Below are 17,855 nucleotides of genomic sequence, written 5' to 3' on the forward strand. Positions count from 1 at the left end.
CTTGCAAATGATTAATGTATTTCCTAAAAAAGATAAATGTTCTTATCAGAATATTCAAAAAATTGTTAATATTTCAAATAATTTAATTTTACTACGGGGTTATTATTTTTTAATCAAATTTTTCTGACAACGTCTATGACCTAGAATTTCCTAGACTTTTCCATTCCACGTCCATCTTTCATGAAGAGCCAATGCCAAGTGATTGGTTCGCCAATGTGTAAACAGCGGCTCTTATCTTGGCCAAGGGGTTTCACAAAGGGTTGGTGGAACCTTTGATGTGTGGACAAAAAACCGACACCAATCGGTTGGCCGGCAAGCGCAAGCGCCAACTGCCAACTTACGGCCAAGTAGCCCTCTACACGCTTGGCCAAGGGGGTTGGTGGAACCGTTGGCCATATGTGTACAGCGGCCATGAGAGATGAGGCAATACGTGGAATATAGTTCGAGGTACCCTCTAGTCTAGAAATATAACTTCAAATTTGTTATTTCGTTGCTTAATCCAAAGAATTGTTTTTCCGTAGAAAATTTAATTTCGCGCCTTTTTCTACTGAATATTTGGGTTTGTTTCAGTATAATAACCTATAAAAATTAATACAAATATATTAATAAAGCTTAAGTAAACAATAAATAACAATTAATTAACTAACAAGAACAAATATTGCGAGTTATTTTTTAAAGTGTCCACTTTTCTATCGACATATCGGTACATTCGGTACAACCAAAAGGTTAGCTGTCATGTCACAACACTAGCTATACCTCTGACATTCTCAACAAATGTAAACATATTGATTTGTTGTATTTTTAACTCATTTTATTGACTTGCGGCAAAGGTTCATTACAAAATGGACCAGGAGACCGCGAAGAAGCTGCTCGTCGAGGGCGGGACATTTGTGTTCCTCGGAGTACCTGAGGAAACGCAGTTTGGCATTGACATGCAATGCTGGAACACTGATGAAGATTTCCGTGGAATTAAGATGATTCCACCGGGTTTGCACTACGTGCATTACTCCGCAGTCAGCAAGAGTACGGGGGACGTGTGCCCAAGGTGAGCGAATATGTTTTTATGGTTCTCATATGTATTGACTGTTTTAAACCTGGGATCCTTTTGGGACGCTTTTAGAACTAAATTTGAAGCCCTATTAAACTCCTAAAAATGAAGCAAAACTTTTGGCTACTAATAATAATTTCAGAATTTTAGGATTTCTATCCTGAGGTGGGGTGAAACTGAGTGTAGAAAGCACAATATTCTATTAATTTGAGTACTTACTATTTAGTCATTGACTTCAGAAGGCAAGCCTATGCACTTTATCTGTTTATCAATTTGCATTGATAACTTTATTAAATAAAGTGTGCCTTACTTTATCTAATTATCAATGTAAAAATTAGTTCAATTGGATACTCATGACAACTTAAAAACCGTTTTATAGCAGGGTCTATAATATGCTTAAAAGTGTATTCAGGTGACATATAAATAATTATTAACACTTTAATTGTAGGTCTGGATTCATGCACTATTTCCACAAGAAAGAGTTTCTCGTAAAGATGTGGGATAAGAAGACTGGAGACATCAGTACAGAGGAAATAAGCGAGGAGAGCATTCAGCGGCTCAAGGACAACCTGTTCAACTTGGACCGGCACTTGGCTCCGTATCCTTACGAGATATGGCAGAAATGGAAGCTGCTTACATCACAAATTACAGGTAAATATTTATTTAATTTACAAAAGTAATTATATTTACAAATTTTTCAAGTGAAGTGAGTGAGTGAAGTGAGTGAATTTTTCAACCTTTAAACAAATTGCCTTTGGAACTGAATTGTGACACATGTAACATGTTCTAGCTGTAGAATAGCTTGCTGTGACTACTTACGATCAGCCCCACCCCCTTCTACATGTATCAACATCATGAGTTGTTACACTAAATTCTTTAAATGATTATTGCACAACTAGTTGCAATCATATGAGTAATTATTATGAATTTCACTAATTGGTCTTACATTTGTCCTACTTACAGAACATACATATGTTTAAAGCACTTTTAGCCTATTTTTAGGGTTCCGTAGTCAACTAGGAACCCTTATAGTTTCGCCATGTCTGTCTGTCCGTCCGTCCGTCCGTCCGTCCGTCCGTCCGCGGATAATCTCAGTAACCGTTAGCACTAGAAAGCTGAAATTTGGTACCAATATGTATATCAATCACGCCAACAAAGTGCAAAAATAAAAAGTGGAAAAAAATGTTTCGTTAGGGCACCCCCTACATGTAAAGTGGGGGCTGATATTTTTTTTCATTCCAACCCCAACGTGTGATATATCGTTGGATAGGTATTAAAAAATGAATAAGGGTTTACTAATATCGTTTTTTGATTATATTAATAGTTTCGGAAATAATCGCTCCTAAAGGAAAAAAAAGTGCGTCCCCCCCCCTCTAACTTTTGAACCATATGTTTAAAAAATATGAAAAAATCGATGTAGGGAACAAATCAAATTATTTTATGAAATATTTTTTGATTTGTTTTTTAAGTAGTAACACTACTATATATAAATTATAAACTGAAATAGATACCATACACTAAAAAAAAAAAAAAAAAAAAAAAAAAAAAGCGATCAAGCCCACTGGTGGCGAAGCCGGGAATCGAACCCGGGTCTCCAGCTAACGCGGCTGACGTGTTCGACCGCTACACCACCCCGACCGCCGAGGTACCCGTCGAAATTTCTCTAGTGTATGTTATCTCTGAAGGCTAGGCGCCTTTGACCAACTCTAAGGGCGAGCAATTAGTGCTTGCACCTCCTATATGAATCCTTTTGCAGGATTACGATATAGCGAGAGAGATGGTGCTGCCATCTATCGATGTAGGGAACACCATCACCACCACACCACCACCACCACCATCTCTCTCGCTATATCGTAATCCTGCAAAAGGATTCATATAGGAGGTGCAAGCACTAATTGCTCGCCCTTAGAGTTGGTCAAAGGCGCCTAGCCTTCAGAGATAACATACACTAGAGAAATTTCGACGGGTACCTCGGCGGTCGGGGTGGTGTAGCGGTCGAACACGTCAGCCGCGTTAGCTGGAGACCCGGGTTCGATTCCCGGCTTCGCCACCAGTGGGCTTGATCGCTTTGTCTTTAGTGTATGGTATCTATTTCAGTTTATAAATATGAAAAAAATCACAAAAGTAGAACTTTATGAATACTTTCTAGGAAAATTGTTTTGAACTTGATAGGTTCAGTAGTTTTTGAGAAAAATACGGAAAACTACGGAACCCTACACTGAGCGTGGCCCGACACGCTCTTGGCCGGTTTTTTTTAATTAAATCCTGTCGCCAGAATGTTACGTACGTGTGCTGGCTTGCTGGCTAGAATCAAACTGGGGGTACCCGCAGATCATAATCTACCCACATGTCAATATATAACATTATGTATGGGGTATATAATTCAAATTAAAGATACTCAAAGGCAGAAGGTTCAAGCCCAGCTTAAGTTGCACTTATAACCTAAACCTTTTAGATGACTGTAATAAAAAACTATAGTTTGTTTATCTATAATTTCAGCTGAACTGGCAACAAAACTTTCTCCAGAGAAAGGAATCATCCGAGCATCAGTGGAACTCCTCTCTATGACAGATGAAGACCGGCCGAGAGGCATTAAGTCTGAGTCAATGGAAAGCCAAGAGGAACCAGGGACACTGACAGAGGATGGTGCTGAAGAGACGCCGGGTCAATCTGACGCTAAGAGGGCCAAGAGAGTCACTAGGGCTGAGAAAGAGAATGCTATGTTACCTGACTTAAAACCTGTACCAGGTAATATCTTATGGTTTTTAACCCCCAACGCAAAAACGACGGGGTGTTATAAGTTTGACGTGTCTGTCTGTCTGTCTGTGTGTGTGTCTGTCTGTGGCATCGTAGCTCCCGAACGGATGAACCAATTTCAATTTAGTTTTTTTCATTTGAAAGCTGTGTTAGTCGGGAGTGTTCTTAGCCATGTTTCATGAAAATCGGTCCACTAGGTCGCGGTCGGGGGTTTTTTAAAAATTTTAATTTTGTGGTTAGGTTAGATATTCTTTAAGAATTAATTTTCATAATAAGCCTGGCATTTAGAAATTCTTAGGGAGTAAAATCAAAAGTAAGGGTTCGGACAAGTGTATTTTTACGCTCTTATACGGTAATTTCCGTGTTATGAGAGAGTTATTTTCCAGATAAATACGTGCTTGCACTATCGTATAAAACGCTAGTCGAGTCTAAATTCGTTCTTGATGCATGGATAAATCATTACATTCCATCTATCTTGCACATCCCCTAGTAACACGTGAGAAACCATTTAGGTTCACACGGCGTCCACCTTTCTTGGGAGTATGAGAAAAAATCACGCCTGAGAACTTAGTCTTAAAAATGACAAGGATATTTATGTAATGACATGTTATTGTCCCATTGCAGGTGCTTCAATGAGGTTCACAGAAATACCGCAAGACAAATACCCTCCAGGATCCACTCCAGAAGAGATCACCAAGCATTACTTAGACCAGTCGTACTCCTTAGAACTGATGATAGCACAACATGATGAGTGAGTATACTTATCCAGGGTTTTTAAAATGTTTGATGGTTGATTTAGACGAAGCTTATTTTGTGACGCCTAAACTACGGCGCTGGTGCCTGCCGAAAACATATCTTCAGACAGTTTGGACGACGACTCCTCGGCCCAGATTTTTCAGCCCCTTAAATCTCGCCAGCAAACCGACTTTATAGTAGGACGTAGGTAAATCTCGCATCACGCTTTGGCGGGGCGGCGCTGCAGCCCAAAAAATTCGTCGAAGTTTATCCGATTATAATCAAGTCAAGCGACCTACCGGCAGTAAGCTACCGCTCGCCGCGCTTATTTTCAAAATCACACACTATTTATTTTTTTTAATTTCAGGCCCCTGCATATCATCGGTGAACTCCAATTAGCTTACCTTTGCTTCCTAATCGGCCACTCGCTTGAATGCTTCGAGCATTGGAAGAGTCTCGTCATTCTTCTCTGCTCTTGCGACGACGCCATCCACAAATACAGGAGCGTATTCTTCCATTTCATCAGAACACTTGAGATACAAATCGAGGAAATGCCCGAAGACTTCCTAGCCGATATTGTCATGAACAAAAACCTAGTATATAAGAAGTTGAGAGAGTTCTTCAGAACAGCTTATGTGAGCAAAGTTGATGGACGACTTCTAACAATGATTGAACGATTCAAGGAGAATTTAACGGAAAAATTGCAGTGGGATTTCACGGGATTGGATGCTGATGATGAAGATGAGAGGCCGGTTATTGTTAAATTGGATGATACAGAATTAACAGAGTAGATATTGGACTTGATTGTAATGGAAGATTTGGAATATTCAAAATATAGTCCTGAATTGGAATTCAAAGTCCTGGAGATGAAACACCAACAAATCACAAGGTCAAATGCCTATTTGTACCCAACTTCATTGTATTGAAATGAATTATTTGAGATAAACAAAATCCATTAAAATATTAAGAGTTTCGTCAAAGAAATACTTAAATTGTATTATGTTCGTGTAAATTATAATTACATTTCTAATAGTTTCAATGTTAGGTGTATTAGCTTCTTATTCATATCTGATGCATTTTTTTTACATACCATTAGCATTGATTTTATCGGAATGTAATGTAGCCTTTTGTGCGTTAATATGTTATTAATGTTTATTTTTAAAACCAAACTATGTATGTTAGCATAGGTTGTGAGTTGTGACATAGTTTAGACGTGACATATTAAAATTCCGATATCCATACTTACTACTAATATTATAAATGGGAAAGTGTGTGTGTCTGTTTGTTTGTCCGTCCTTCACGGCAAAACAGAGCGACGAATTGTCGTGATTTTTTAAATGGAGATACTTAAAGGGACAGAGAGTGACATGGGCTATTTTTGTCTCTTTCTAACGCGAGCGAAGTCGCGGGCAAAAGCTAGTATTTAATAACAGTGAAACCAGGAGAACTCTCTGGGTTACTCCAGTTATAGGTGGTGCCAAGTGGAACTATAGTGTGCCTAGTAAGGCTGGTAGACTTAGCTACATTTACTTAATCATATCTCTAAATGTTTTAGTACAAATACCGTTTTATCTAGCACTAATATTTTCACTTCTATTTAGCTATCTCTTTACTAAGATGATTTTAAAATAAATTTCAATTGAGGACTTATTTCGTCAGAATGGTATTATTAGTAGTAGTAACGAAGATATTTTGTGATAAATACACTAAAGGTTTCCAACAACAAAGGAGTTTAATAAGATGTGTTTTATGTGTATGTGAAACTTTAACTCTCAGTCTTGTTAGTTTCTTTTTAACAATAATTCGTTAGCGACTGTAAACTATTTTGGTATCACTTTATACTTGCTATTTTTAGGCAAAATCTTAGATATACTTATTACCATCACAGATCAGGCTATTTTGTTATAATGATTTAAGCATAATGAATCCTTCTCATAAGTAGTACAGTTTAGAACTGTAGATTTGTGTACTGTGTACATCCCTAAGATCCAGATAAAATTAATAGTAGACAATCCTTTTGTGACCCCTGCCCCAATAATATACCAATGTCAATTTTAAACTAGACTAGAGGTTTTTGATCAATATTAGCTTTAGTGCAATAAATAGACGTTATTTTCGGTTCATTTGTGAATTCTATTTCAATTTTAAGTACATTAATATAATAAATAAAATGTACCTGTCAAATGTCTTTCGTTTTTAATAGAAAAATAAAATACCACTATATATTAACAATCACTTATACTTTATTTTTCTTTTTAAATTGTTTATTTCTGGGTTTCTTTTCAAACTTGGGCTTTTTGGGTGACACGTCGGGTTCTGTAAAAAATATAAATAGATGTAGATCAAGCCTTAAGAAAACAAAAACAGTCTTTCGACTTATTCAACTGAATGACAGTTCGTAAAATTTTTGTTGTGAACTTAACACAGCAAAATTGAGTGTACAAGTTTCTAATGGATTGGCAACGCGCATGTGACACTAGGGTGGGTCACTGTTGTATGGATAAAAAAAAGTATTATATTTTTCATTGGGCAGTTACATAAACTTGCCAACTGATGCAAATAAACAGTATTTCAAATTATTTTGCAATTGGAATTCATCTTCTGCCTCCGGATCCACTTTGAAGTTTTCATATATTTGTTAGTACATTTTGCGTGGTGTGCGGAGTACCTATATCTTCGTATTGTCTTCTAATTTGAAATTTTACTATAAAGATATATCATTATTGGCATCGTAATATGCTAAAGGTTCAAAGTAAATAAATGAACAAAAAAAACCTCAAAAATTGGAACCTTTTTTACACCCTACTCCATACAAAAACTTCAACTGAAATTCGGAGGCAAAAAATGAAACGCAAAAATTTCAAAAAAAATAGTGCACTAATTAATTACAAAATGGCATCCTTTTGTGACTGCGCCCCCTAAGGTAATAAAAAAAAGTAAAAATGACCCACCCTAATGTGACACTGACACTCCCTGAGTTGCAGGACTTGCAGGCGTACATAGCTTACGGTGACCGCTTTCCATCAGGCGGACCGTATTCTTGTTTGCCACTGACGTAGTATAAAAAAACCATACCACACATTTATAAGTATGGTGGTGGGTATGTACAGTTAGCTGCAGAGAAAAGTAGACCACCCCGCATACAAATTTGTATGCAAGGGGGTCTACTTTTCTCTGCAGCTGACTGTACAGGTTAACCATCAAATATACCCTAACGGTTAAAGAGCCACAAGAGCACAGTAAAAAATACCCTTAAAACAATTGACTTACGGAGGTTTTTCCTTTTCACGCCCTGCTGGGATGGAGATGCTTTCTTGGCTTCTGCAATATTAGCCGATTTTGGCCCTTTATGCTGAGGCGGTTGAGGCTTCTGCGCTTTTTTGGGTTGAGGTTTCTGAGCTTTCATGGGCTGAGGTGGCTGAGGTACTTTACTTTGCTTAGGGGGAGGCAAAGCTACAAGAGGCTTTTTGCCCTTTTTCTGCTTGATTGGTACCAATTGTGGTACTTCTTCCTCACTGAAAATTGTCAACAAATAAATATTACAGTAACATTCTTACATAGATTGACTAAAACGTCTGACAAACTTGTATTGTGGGTATTCAGATAATATAACAAACAATATTCAAGTAAGTATATAAAAACACGTAACGTATAATAAATACGCATAAAACATCCATGGCCCAGGAACAAATACTTGTGCTCATCACACAAATAAATGTCTGGATTATACCTTGTACTTTTAGGTACTTATTTAAAAAAGTGTTGAACAAACCGGAGCAATCGAATTTGACAGATACAGGGGTAGTGAACCTATTAAGGCCAGAGTGAAAAACAATTATAGGTGGCTACTTACTTACTTGGTACTTTTTATTCATAGTGAGCCAATTTTAATGATTATGAACAGTGATCGGTTTTTTGGATTCGACATGGGGTGAACGACCTCAATCATTATGTTAGTATGGATATGCCCCGGGAATCCGGGCTTAATGTTGTTAGAAAAGGCAAAAAAATATGTACTTCACATTTTGTACAATAGATTGCTTGCTTAGTCGACTCATACATCAAATCAACGTGGGGCTCGATCCAACTTAGAACAGTTTCATCCTTACGGAAAGATTTACGTTTTCGCGGCATGTCAACTAGTACGTGACACTGCCTTACGGTCTAGTACTCCCCAAAAATATTCCAATCATACGCAAATTTATACGCGACTAAAAAGTTCAATTAGAGTAAGCCACAGTTGTCGTAAAAGGTAATCTCAAAGTCCATGAAACAAGTCGATAAAATGAAAATTGAACCATAGTAAGCGAACTTAACGTGGCTACTTATTTATTGGATCGCCTTTGAGCTATAAGATACGATAACCTGTGACCTAATATTATGGTATAAATTATACAGCTAGTACTATTTATTTATGCAATCCTTAGAAGCAAATAATTAGAACTGAAATCCAAAGAAAATAATGAAATGTCAATGTCAAGATTTTGAAGTATTTTTTCCATCATGAATATCATGATAGATGTAAGGTAATACTTTGTGGAGGTTCTAATATATTTTGCTTAATAGAGTGTAGAGATTAGGAAAAGAATAGAAGTTTTTGTCTCAACTGGTTGCCATGTAAGAGTAAAAAGTTCCTTAGAGATAATTTCGTCGTATCAATATTAACTTTTCTACTTGATATCCCGCGAGGGTGAATCCAAAAAACCGATCACTGATTATGAATGAATAAATGGTAAATAAGGTAAAAGTGACAATGCTAGACATTAACCTATTAGGTGTTACAATGACTTAATATACTTTCAACCTTAAGTCATTGTCAATAAATGTGCCTGCAGGGTGTCATTTATTGGGCATACGCATGTCGAGCATTGGTATTTTTACCTTACCTATTCCTCTCTCTCTTTCTTGTTTCTTCCTCTATTCCTCTCTTTCGTCAAAATTTGGTGTGGTACTTACTAATTTCTGAACCACATACCATACCTACATATAACGGAAAATAACGAGAAACAGAAGCTCGAAAACACAAATATCGCACCCGGATCAGATGATGATGATTGATAACAACCAATGGCGAATGTCAAACAGATAAAATTAAAAATCGCGTAAGGTATAGTACCTTCATATTTTAATAGTGTTACATCCAGATTAAAATGCAACCATGAGTTTTAAACCTCTGCAAAACTTTTTGTTGATTTTTGCTGAAGAAAATAATAATATTCATTAAATGTAATAAATGTATGTTGGTATTCAGAATATTTCGTCAAATTAAGCGAAATTACACGTTAGTGGAATGATATGGAAAAAAGTAGTGAGCTCAATTATTTTTTTAATGGTGAAAAATTTACAGGACGTTACCTGATATAAAACCCTCAAATTTGACAGCTTGGGTTTGTTTACACTTTTATGAATACCTAAAAGTACAAGGTATAGATTTTACACCCAGGACTATCAGCTACACAGACAAATTTCTGTTCTGTTGTTAAAATTGTAAATAAAAATATGTAGCTAAAAACCTTTCTTCATCATCGCTTTCTCCCTCTTCATCATCACTTTCCCCATCCTCATCTTCTTCCTCGTCAGTTTCATCACCGGAAGACGCATCAGAATCATTCTCCAGCATTTTCTCATACTCATCAGAGTCAAAGTCTAAAGAACTGTCACTGTCTTCTTCCTCCTCCGCGACTTTGATGAAGTTTTCTGGAAGTTTCACACCAGCTGCTTGCATCTTCTTTTGTTTCTCGTTCTGTTTTGCCTTATCACTTTCTTGAGGTTTCTTGACCTCTTTCTTGTTTTTTCCTTCAAGTAACTTTTGTTGTTTGATTTCTGGTTTCTTTTCTTTTGTCTGCTAAAGTATATAAAAATTTATAAACATGATCAAAATTAATACTTACAGCTAGTGTAGCTAAAAAAAACTAAATCAAAATCGGTTCATCCGATCAGGAGCTACGATGCCACAGACAGACAGACAAACAGACAGACAAGTCAAACTTATAACACCCCGTCGTTTTTGCGTCGGGGGTTAAAAACGTAACCTGTCGAATATTGTACGAACCTTTTCTGTAGCATTGGTTTGCTTCTTTTTGTTCTGCTTTTCCACTTTCTCTTTCTTTACTTTAACTGCTTTATCTCCTGACTCGGATTTAACATTTTCTAAGAGTGCTGCGGGAACATCAACGGGTTTGAAGAAATCATAGTTTATGCCTAGATCAATGAGCTTCTTCTTAGTTTTCTGAAGACTGAAAATTTAAATTATGTATTGTTAATTTGTAGGCTATCTTATAAAAAAAATATGTGAGAACTATCTTAAAAAATGATATCTAGAAAATATGCTGACTTCTATTAAAGTGGGTAATGTAAAAATCACAAGGAATTTAGTATGTATTAAACTAAACATAATATATTACTAAGTTATTATCAAGGTACTTACTTTAAAAGCATTTTTTTAGCCTTCTTTATATGCTCTGCATCAGTCTTATCAGCATTGTGAGCCTAGAAATTTAATATTTTTTTATTTAGTATCATTATCATCAATCAACAAGTCTCCGAGACCACAGAGGACAATGCCTGCCGTCCCTGAAACGCTGGAGGTCAGTTTAATATAATGTAGTCATACGCGATTAAGTCCCGATTTAAAAAATAATGATGTGTAATAATTAGAGATGGGCCGAATATTCGGTAAATATTCGGTATTCGGCATATTCGGCAAATTTTTCAATGTTCGTATTCGGCCGAATAGTTCGCTTACAATGCCGAATATTTACCGAATAAACAAAGTAAATAAATAACGTAAGTTGTTTCGTAATTCATCGGATAATGAGATCCTATTTCAGCATTCTAAGCAACCACCAAAGGGGGTTAAAAATGCATTAAAATATAAAATACAATAATTTTGTAAAAAAGTAAAAATAACGTATCTTAAGAAACAAACACCCAAATTTTCTTATGCACTAAATTATAGGAACATTAAGAGCCTTAGTAAAATAAATGTATACCCATTACTTCCGGTACGACATCTGTCAAGTGATAACCGCTTTACGCCTCGTCTAGATATTTTTACGAAAAAACAGTGCAAAAACAACTCGCGCATTCATAAAACGTTGAAAATCCTTAAAGTATCCACTAAAGTCAGTGCCGAAATAGAAATCCGCGGAAAAAAGTGCCGTTCAGAGCGAAAACAGTGCAAAAAAAGTGTCTCAGACGCGTATCTCTATAACTATACATACACATAACCTAAAATAACGGCAGTAAACAACTTCCGATCAATGACATTAGAGTTACAAGGTGTTACCAGTGGAAAAAGAAAATTAACTTAAAATAGTGATACCTGCTTCGAACCAGTGATACCAGGAGCTAAATTTTCTACCATAATAGTAGAAATAGGAATAAAAATGTCAACCGAAGAATTAGTAAACACTGTTTTAAAGAGAATGAACGACAATATGGTCGTGCTCAGGAACGACTTCGAAAAACACACAACTTCTATTACAGAAAGTATCAAAACAAGTGTATCAGCAACCATAGAGGAAAAATTAGCCCCACTGTTGGACGAAAACGCGAAAATAAAACAAGAAGTAACAGTGCTAAAAAACAAAGTTCACAACCTAGACAGGGAAACCAGGAAAAATAACTTAATAATCCACGGAATCCAAGAATCTGAAGGGAACCATACCGAACTAATAAAATTGGTCATTGATACTCTAAACTTGGTGATAACTGACGACGAGACAGAAACTTTCGACAAGTGGGAGATAAGTGAGGCACGCAGGCTAGGAAAAAAGATGGAAAATAAGCGACGACCAATACTGATAAAATTAACCCTAGCTTGGAGACGAATGCTAGTGCTGAAGAACAGCAATAAATTACCAAAAAATATGTATGTCTCTGAAGACTTTCCAAGGAGGTTATCAACAAAAGAAAGGAACTCAACATTAAAAAACAAGAGGAAATCGAAAAGGGCAACATTGCCGTAATCCGGTATGATAAACTCATAATAAAGGGCAAATCAAAGCAGGACAAATCAAATGAGAAAAGGAAAAGATCACCAACCATCTCACCAGTATCTGATGAAAACAACACACACAAAAAGAAAGTAATCCAACTGGCCCCCTCAAAACTAAACAAAACAAGTACACTTGAGTTCACAAACCGATCCCGCTCAAATTCTCTATCATCAACAAGTAATCAACAATAGCAATCACAGAAAAACAGACCCCGGAAGAACAACAATTCTATTCTAACAACAACAACAAACAAACAACAACAAAATCATCTCCCAATACGGCAGGTCACCGCGGGAGTATTAGACCATTACCCTCTAGCAAAGCAAAAAGATGTAAACATAAATATATCAACATTAAATACCAGAACACTACGAACTCCAGAAGCATTACTAGAGTTAGAAGTAGCTCTAGAAAACATAAAATGGGACATTCTGGGTATCAGCGAAATGAGAAGGCCCCAAGAAGCAATTGAAGAAAGACAAGAGTACATAATGTTTACCAAAGGTGAAAAAGGCGGACAAAGGGGAGTAGGCTTCTTAATTAAAAAACACCTGAAACACCAAATTATAGACATAACTGGAATCTCTGACAGAATAGCCATTCTTAACATCAAGTTGCCCAGTTATAGTAAAACCTGGTCAATCATACAAGCATACGCTCCAACGGAACAGGCTGATCAGTTAGCAATCGAAAGCTTCTACGGGGACTTGTCAGAAGTGGTCATGAAATTTTCTAAAAAAAACAATATTATATTAATGGGCGACTTAAATGCACAAATTGGTGTAAAACAAAACAACATGGAACATATAATAGGAAATTTTGGGTTCGGTAAAAGAAGTGCAAATGGACAGAAACTAGTAGAGTTTTTAATGGAACACAACCTATACCTCCTTAATAGCCTATTCAAAAAAGGAGAGCACTAAGTGGACTTGGAGGTCCCCGAACGGAAAACATAGAAATGAAATAGACTACATTGCAAGCAACCACCCAAAAGCATTTACGGACACCTCGGTAATACAAAATCTTAATTTCAACACAGACCATCGACTAGTTAGATGTAAACTCAGATTGAACCCACCAAAAGCACCCAGAAAGTACAAAATTAAATCTCAAGGTACTATTGACCCTAACTGCAACGACTTAAAGCAATCATTGTTGGAAAACCTCCACAAACTTACTAATGAAAACACTAGCATCAAAGAAAGTTACCAGAAACTGGAAGAACATCTAACAATTCCCAAAACCATCAACCCTAACAAACAAAAACATCAACTCAGCGAGAAAACTCTCCACCTTATAGAAGAAAGGAAAAATCTAATAGACGGACCCCTTAAGAAAAACAACCTCAAGCAAATAGCCGAAACTAGCAAAAAAATAAAAGAAAACATAAGGAGGGACCGTAAAATTAGAAGACTACAGACTTTAGAGAAACACATAATCAGAACAGGGGGAGTGCGCAAAGCCTGGAAAGAGCTAAGAGATATAAACAAAGAATGGATCCCGAAAGTGAAACGAGGAAAAGATACTGTCACTAAAAGGGAGGATATAGTCCAAGCAGCGACGCAATTCTATGAACAACTTTACAAGGACTTCCCTACATGCCAAATAGAAAACCAAGGCGGTTCTATACAACCTCAAGATACTAAAATTGAATTGGAACCAGAAATTCTACAATGCGAAGTAGTCAAGGCTATACAGACTCAAAAGTTAGAAAAGGCAGCAGGACCCGATAACATCTACAACGAGCTTCTAAAAGGGATGGCTACAGAACTAGCTCCTATACTCACAAAATTATTCAATAGAATATTGACCAACCAGTGGATACCCACACAGTGGGAAACATCGCACATCATTCTACTTCATAAGAAAGGCTCAAAGGAAGACATAGGCAACTACAGGCCGATAAGCTTGATGTCCAACCTATATAAAATTTTCTCGAAAGTCATATTAGGTCGAATAAGTAAAAAACTGGACGAAAACCAACCAATCGAACAAGCTGGTTTCAGGAAACAATTTTCAACACTAGACCACATCCATACAGTAAAACAGGTGGTGGAGAAATATAATGAGTACAAGAAAAAACTATATTTGGCATTCATTGACTACAACAAGGCGTTCGACAGTATAAGTCATGAGGCCATGTGGGAGAGTCTGTCAAGTCAGGGTATTCCAGGGATCTACATTAATATTGTTAAAACAATATACACAAACAGCAAAGCAAGAGTACAACTAGAAAAAACTGGTCCAGAATTCAGAGTCAGAAGAGGTGTGAGACAAGGAGACCCAATGTCCCCCAAGCTATTCTCTGCCGTCCTCGAACACACTTTCCGCAAACTAGACTGGGAACATATGGGCCTCAACATAGACGGCAAGAAACTAAACCACCTTAGATTTGCGGACGATATTGTTTTATTTGAAGAAGATCCACAAAAACTGCAAGCTATGATCCAGATCCTATGCGATGAAAGCAGAAAAGTAGGCCTGACGATGAATACCACAAAAACGAAAGTAATGACCAATTCATCTAAAATTAAAATAATTGTAGATATGACCTCCTTAGACTATGTAGAAGAGTATACATACCTGGGCCAAATAATATCTCCGGAAGACCTCACAAGCAAAGAAATAAGTACAAGAGTAACAAATGGATGGAAAAAATACTGGTCTATGAAGGAAGTCATGAAGTCTAAAAACCTGAGTATGACAGTTAAAAGAAAAGTATTTAACACATGCATCTTACCCTGCATTACATATGGATGCGAGACATGGGCACTCACCAAGGAGCACCGGGACAGGCTCATGTTCTGCCAGAGGTCTATGGAACGAAGTATGATGGGGATATGCAGATTGGACAAAGTTCGAAACGAAGACCTTAGGGAAAAAACAAAAGTAACCGACATACTATTGAAAATTGACCAGCAGAAGTGGAGATGGACCGGCCATATGCTCCGTGACAAGCACGAGAAATGGAGTCAAATCATAACAAATTGGTACCCTAGAGGTTGTACTAGGGGCCAGAAAAAACCCCGAATGAGATGGGAGGACGAACTGAAGCTTACATTGGGCTCGAAGTGGAGAAGAGTGGCCCAGGATAGATGTCAATGGAAAGAGCTAGAGGAGGCCTTTGCCAAGCGGCACACTGAACTAAGAGACATTCTCTAATTCAGAAAAAAGGGGCTTAATAGATAGATAGATAGATACCCATTACCAATCACTGAAACGTTTTAACTGTAAGCCAGAATTTAAAATATGGCTCAACCGAATATTCGGCCGAATGTTCGGTTCGGTAACAGCTGAACCGAATGTTCGGCCGAATATTCGTATTCGGCCCATCTCTAGTAATAATTGTGAAAGTTTAAATCAGTGATCAACAAGAGTTTCGGAAAACAATTATTTCTCTGAAGTACCCACATAAGATAAATAATTGTAATTTAGTAGATACAAAAATATCCTAAGTTTGATGTTCAATGGGCCCGTGTGGTGACCGGTTAAGAATTTCACCACCCCCTTTCTTCCCTTGGGTGTCGTAGAAGGCGACTGTGGGATGAGGGTTAAATTGTGGCTGGCAACCTGTCACTGCAATGTCACAGTTTCGTTTTCTGGCGACCCCTTATTTGCCAAGAGTGGCACTGAAATTTGATTAGTTTCATGTGCTCTGCCTACCCCTTCATGGGATACAGGCGTGATTGTATGTATGTATGATATTCAATATACCTTTCTCTCTTTAATCCTCCTGTCTGCAGTGGGGTTGTGTCTAGTGGTCCAGAATTTCCTGACGGCATTGTGCTTTTGTTTCTCAGGTGGAATTACGGCAGCTAAAAACAGATGTAAGTAGGTACAGGAAAAGTCAAAACCATCATTTCAATAGGCAGGCTTACTTACGACATTGTAAGCTTAGTTAACCCATTGGCAATGACATGACAGGTGACCCGTAGTGAAGGTCTCTGAAAGCGGGCAGAGGGTTATAAATATACCTTTGATCAGTCTCTTCCCCATGAGATAGTTGTTCATAGTCTCAGCCACAATCTCAGCGACAGCGGGCTCTCGGAATTCCACAAACGCATAGCCCTTGGAGCGGCCGGTGCGCGGGGATCTAATCACACGCACCTTGGTCACCATGCCAAACTGCTTGAAATACTGTGTCATTTCATGCTGAAACACATTGAAAGTAGTTTACTATTTTTGTGAAAGTTCCTGTTCCTATTAAGAGCTACCGGTACTTTAATAAATGCACTATCGACTTCAAGTGCAAACTACAAACAAATCACTCGAATAAACAAGTCATAATACGTTATTAATAAAAAAAGTTGTAGGTAACGAAATTAGAGGACAGTAAAACTTGTAAATATCAATGTTTAAGGTTGTATTTCATCGTTATGGCTAGAAAACCTCCAAATATAAAATCACAGGTTTAGCATGGTAATTTAACTGTCAACCAACCTCATAAAATCCGTGCGGGATATGAGATAAATACACCAATCCTCTTTCTGGGCGCTTTTTCTTCGCTTTTTGTATCTTATTTTCATCATCCTTTGGGGCCAGTACCGCGGGCGTATGGGGTTTATCTTCATTTTTCTGCAATTAAATATAAAGTAGGAGTAAAAAATGCGTTTTCAAAACATAACCTCTGAAAACCGATAATGTAGGCTCTTTGTACCTTTAAAAGCTTTTTAATTCCTTTAATAGATTTGTTGAATTTCCTCTGCTTTGTGGAGTCTAAAGCTACGTTTTCCTCCATAGTAAATGCTATAAGTTAAATAATGTTAAACAAAATCACTGCACTGCACGCTGCAAATCAGCAAGGCAAGACGGACTCCGCCGAGAGTGCCGAGCCGAGACATGCGTGTGTCAAATGTGTCAATGTCACTGTCATTGTTATGCACGTTCCGAATTTATTTCCTTTTCCTAGGCCGGCAACAGACAGTCTTAAAATTCATAATCTTTTATTTTCACATTTTCATAAATAAATCTTTGTATTTTACGTGTCACTATGGATTAAATCGGCGTGTGAAAGGTATAAATATGTTTCTTTAGTTTTGGAACTAGCTCATGATTTTAGACCAACTCCAAAACACATTAAACAAATTAAATGTAGATGATAGGAAAGTAACTTACTCTACAGCAAAATTATGACCAAATATTTTTTGACGTGATAACGTCTAATAACTCGTTACTACGGGCAGCATGCACGAAAAAGATGACGTCATTGTCCCGTTTCGCAATATAGCTTTAGCGCCATCTATTGGTGCGCGTTGGAACTAAGCGGCTGATCGATGCGCTCGGTATGGTTATAGCGTGTGGCCTGAGTAAAGCAC

General features: G+C 37.3%; 2 protein-coding genes across 4 annotated transcripts; one reads left to right on the plus strand and one right to left on the minus strand.

The window, feature by feature from the left end:
• The first annotated feature begins 667 nt into the window (after positions 1 to 667).
• Positions 668 to 6,600, plus strand: LOC125242714 (protein AAR2 homolog). Of its 2 annotated transcripts, XM_048151620.1 has the most exons (6): positions 668 to 725; positions 831 to 1,045; positions 1,497 to 1,699; positions 3,548 to 3,796; positions 4,430 to 4,556; positions 4,908 to 6,600. In XM_048151620.1, the coding sequence occupies exons 2-6, from the start codon at positions 843 to 845 to the stop codon at positions 5,329 to 5,331; spliced, it is 1,206 nt and encodes a 401-aa protein (XP_048007577.1). In that variant the 5' UTR covers positions 668 to 725; positions 831 to 842; the 3' UTR covers positions 5,332 to 6,600. The 2 variants fall into 2 exon arrangements, with proteins under 2 accessions (XP_048007577.1, XP_048007576.1); XM_048151619.1 differs by lacking the exon at positions 668 to 725 and having other exon boundaries at positions 743 to 1,045.
• A 119-nt stretch (positions 6,601 to 6,719) lies between these two features.
• LOC125242713 (MKI67 FHA domain-interacting nucleolar phosphoprotein-like) lies at positions 6,720 to 17,361 on the minus strand. 2 transcript variants are annotated; one of them, XM_048151618.1, is made up of 9 exons: positions 17,198 to 17,361; positions 16,981 to 17,115; positions 16,515 to 16,692; positions 16,255 to 16,355; positions 10,968 to 11,029; positions 10,593 to 10,776; positions 10,054 to 10,382; positions 7,811 to 8,055; positions 6,720 to 6,856 (listed from the first exon to the last, which is right to left on the minus strand). In XM_048151618.1, exons 1-9 carry the CDS (start codon positions 17,276 to 17,278, stop codon positions 6,777 to 6,779), a joined length of 1,395 nt encoding a protein of 464 aa, XP_048007575.1. In that variant the 5' UTR covers positions 17,279 to 17,361; the 3' UTR covers positions 6,720 to 6,776. The 2 variants fall into 2 exon arrangements, with proteins under 2 accessions (XP_048007575.1, XP_048007574.1); XM_048151617.1 differs by having other exon boundaries at positions 10,054 to 10,385.
• Between the last annotated feature and the right edge of the window lie 494 nt (positions 17,362 to 17,855).

Source organism: Leguminivora glycinivorella, chromosome 3 (assembly GCF_023078275.1).
Source record: "Leguminivora glycinivorella isolate SPB_JAAS2020 chromosome 3, LegGlyc_1.1, whole genome shotgun sequence".
Taxonomy (NCBI): Eukaryota; Metazoa; Arthropoda; class Insecta; order Lepidoptera; family Tortricidae; genus Leguminivora; species Leguminivora glycinivorella.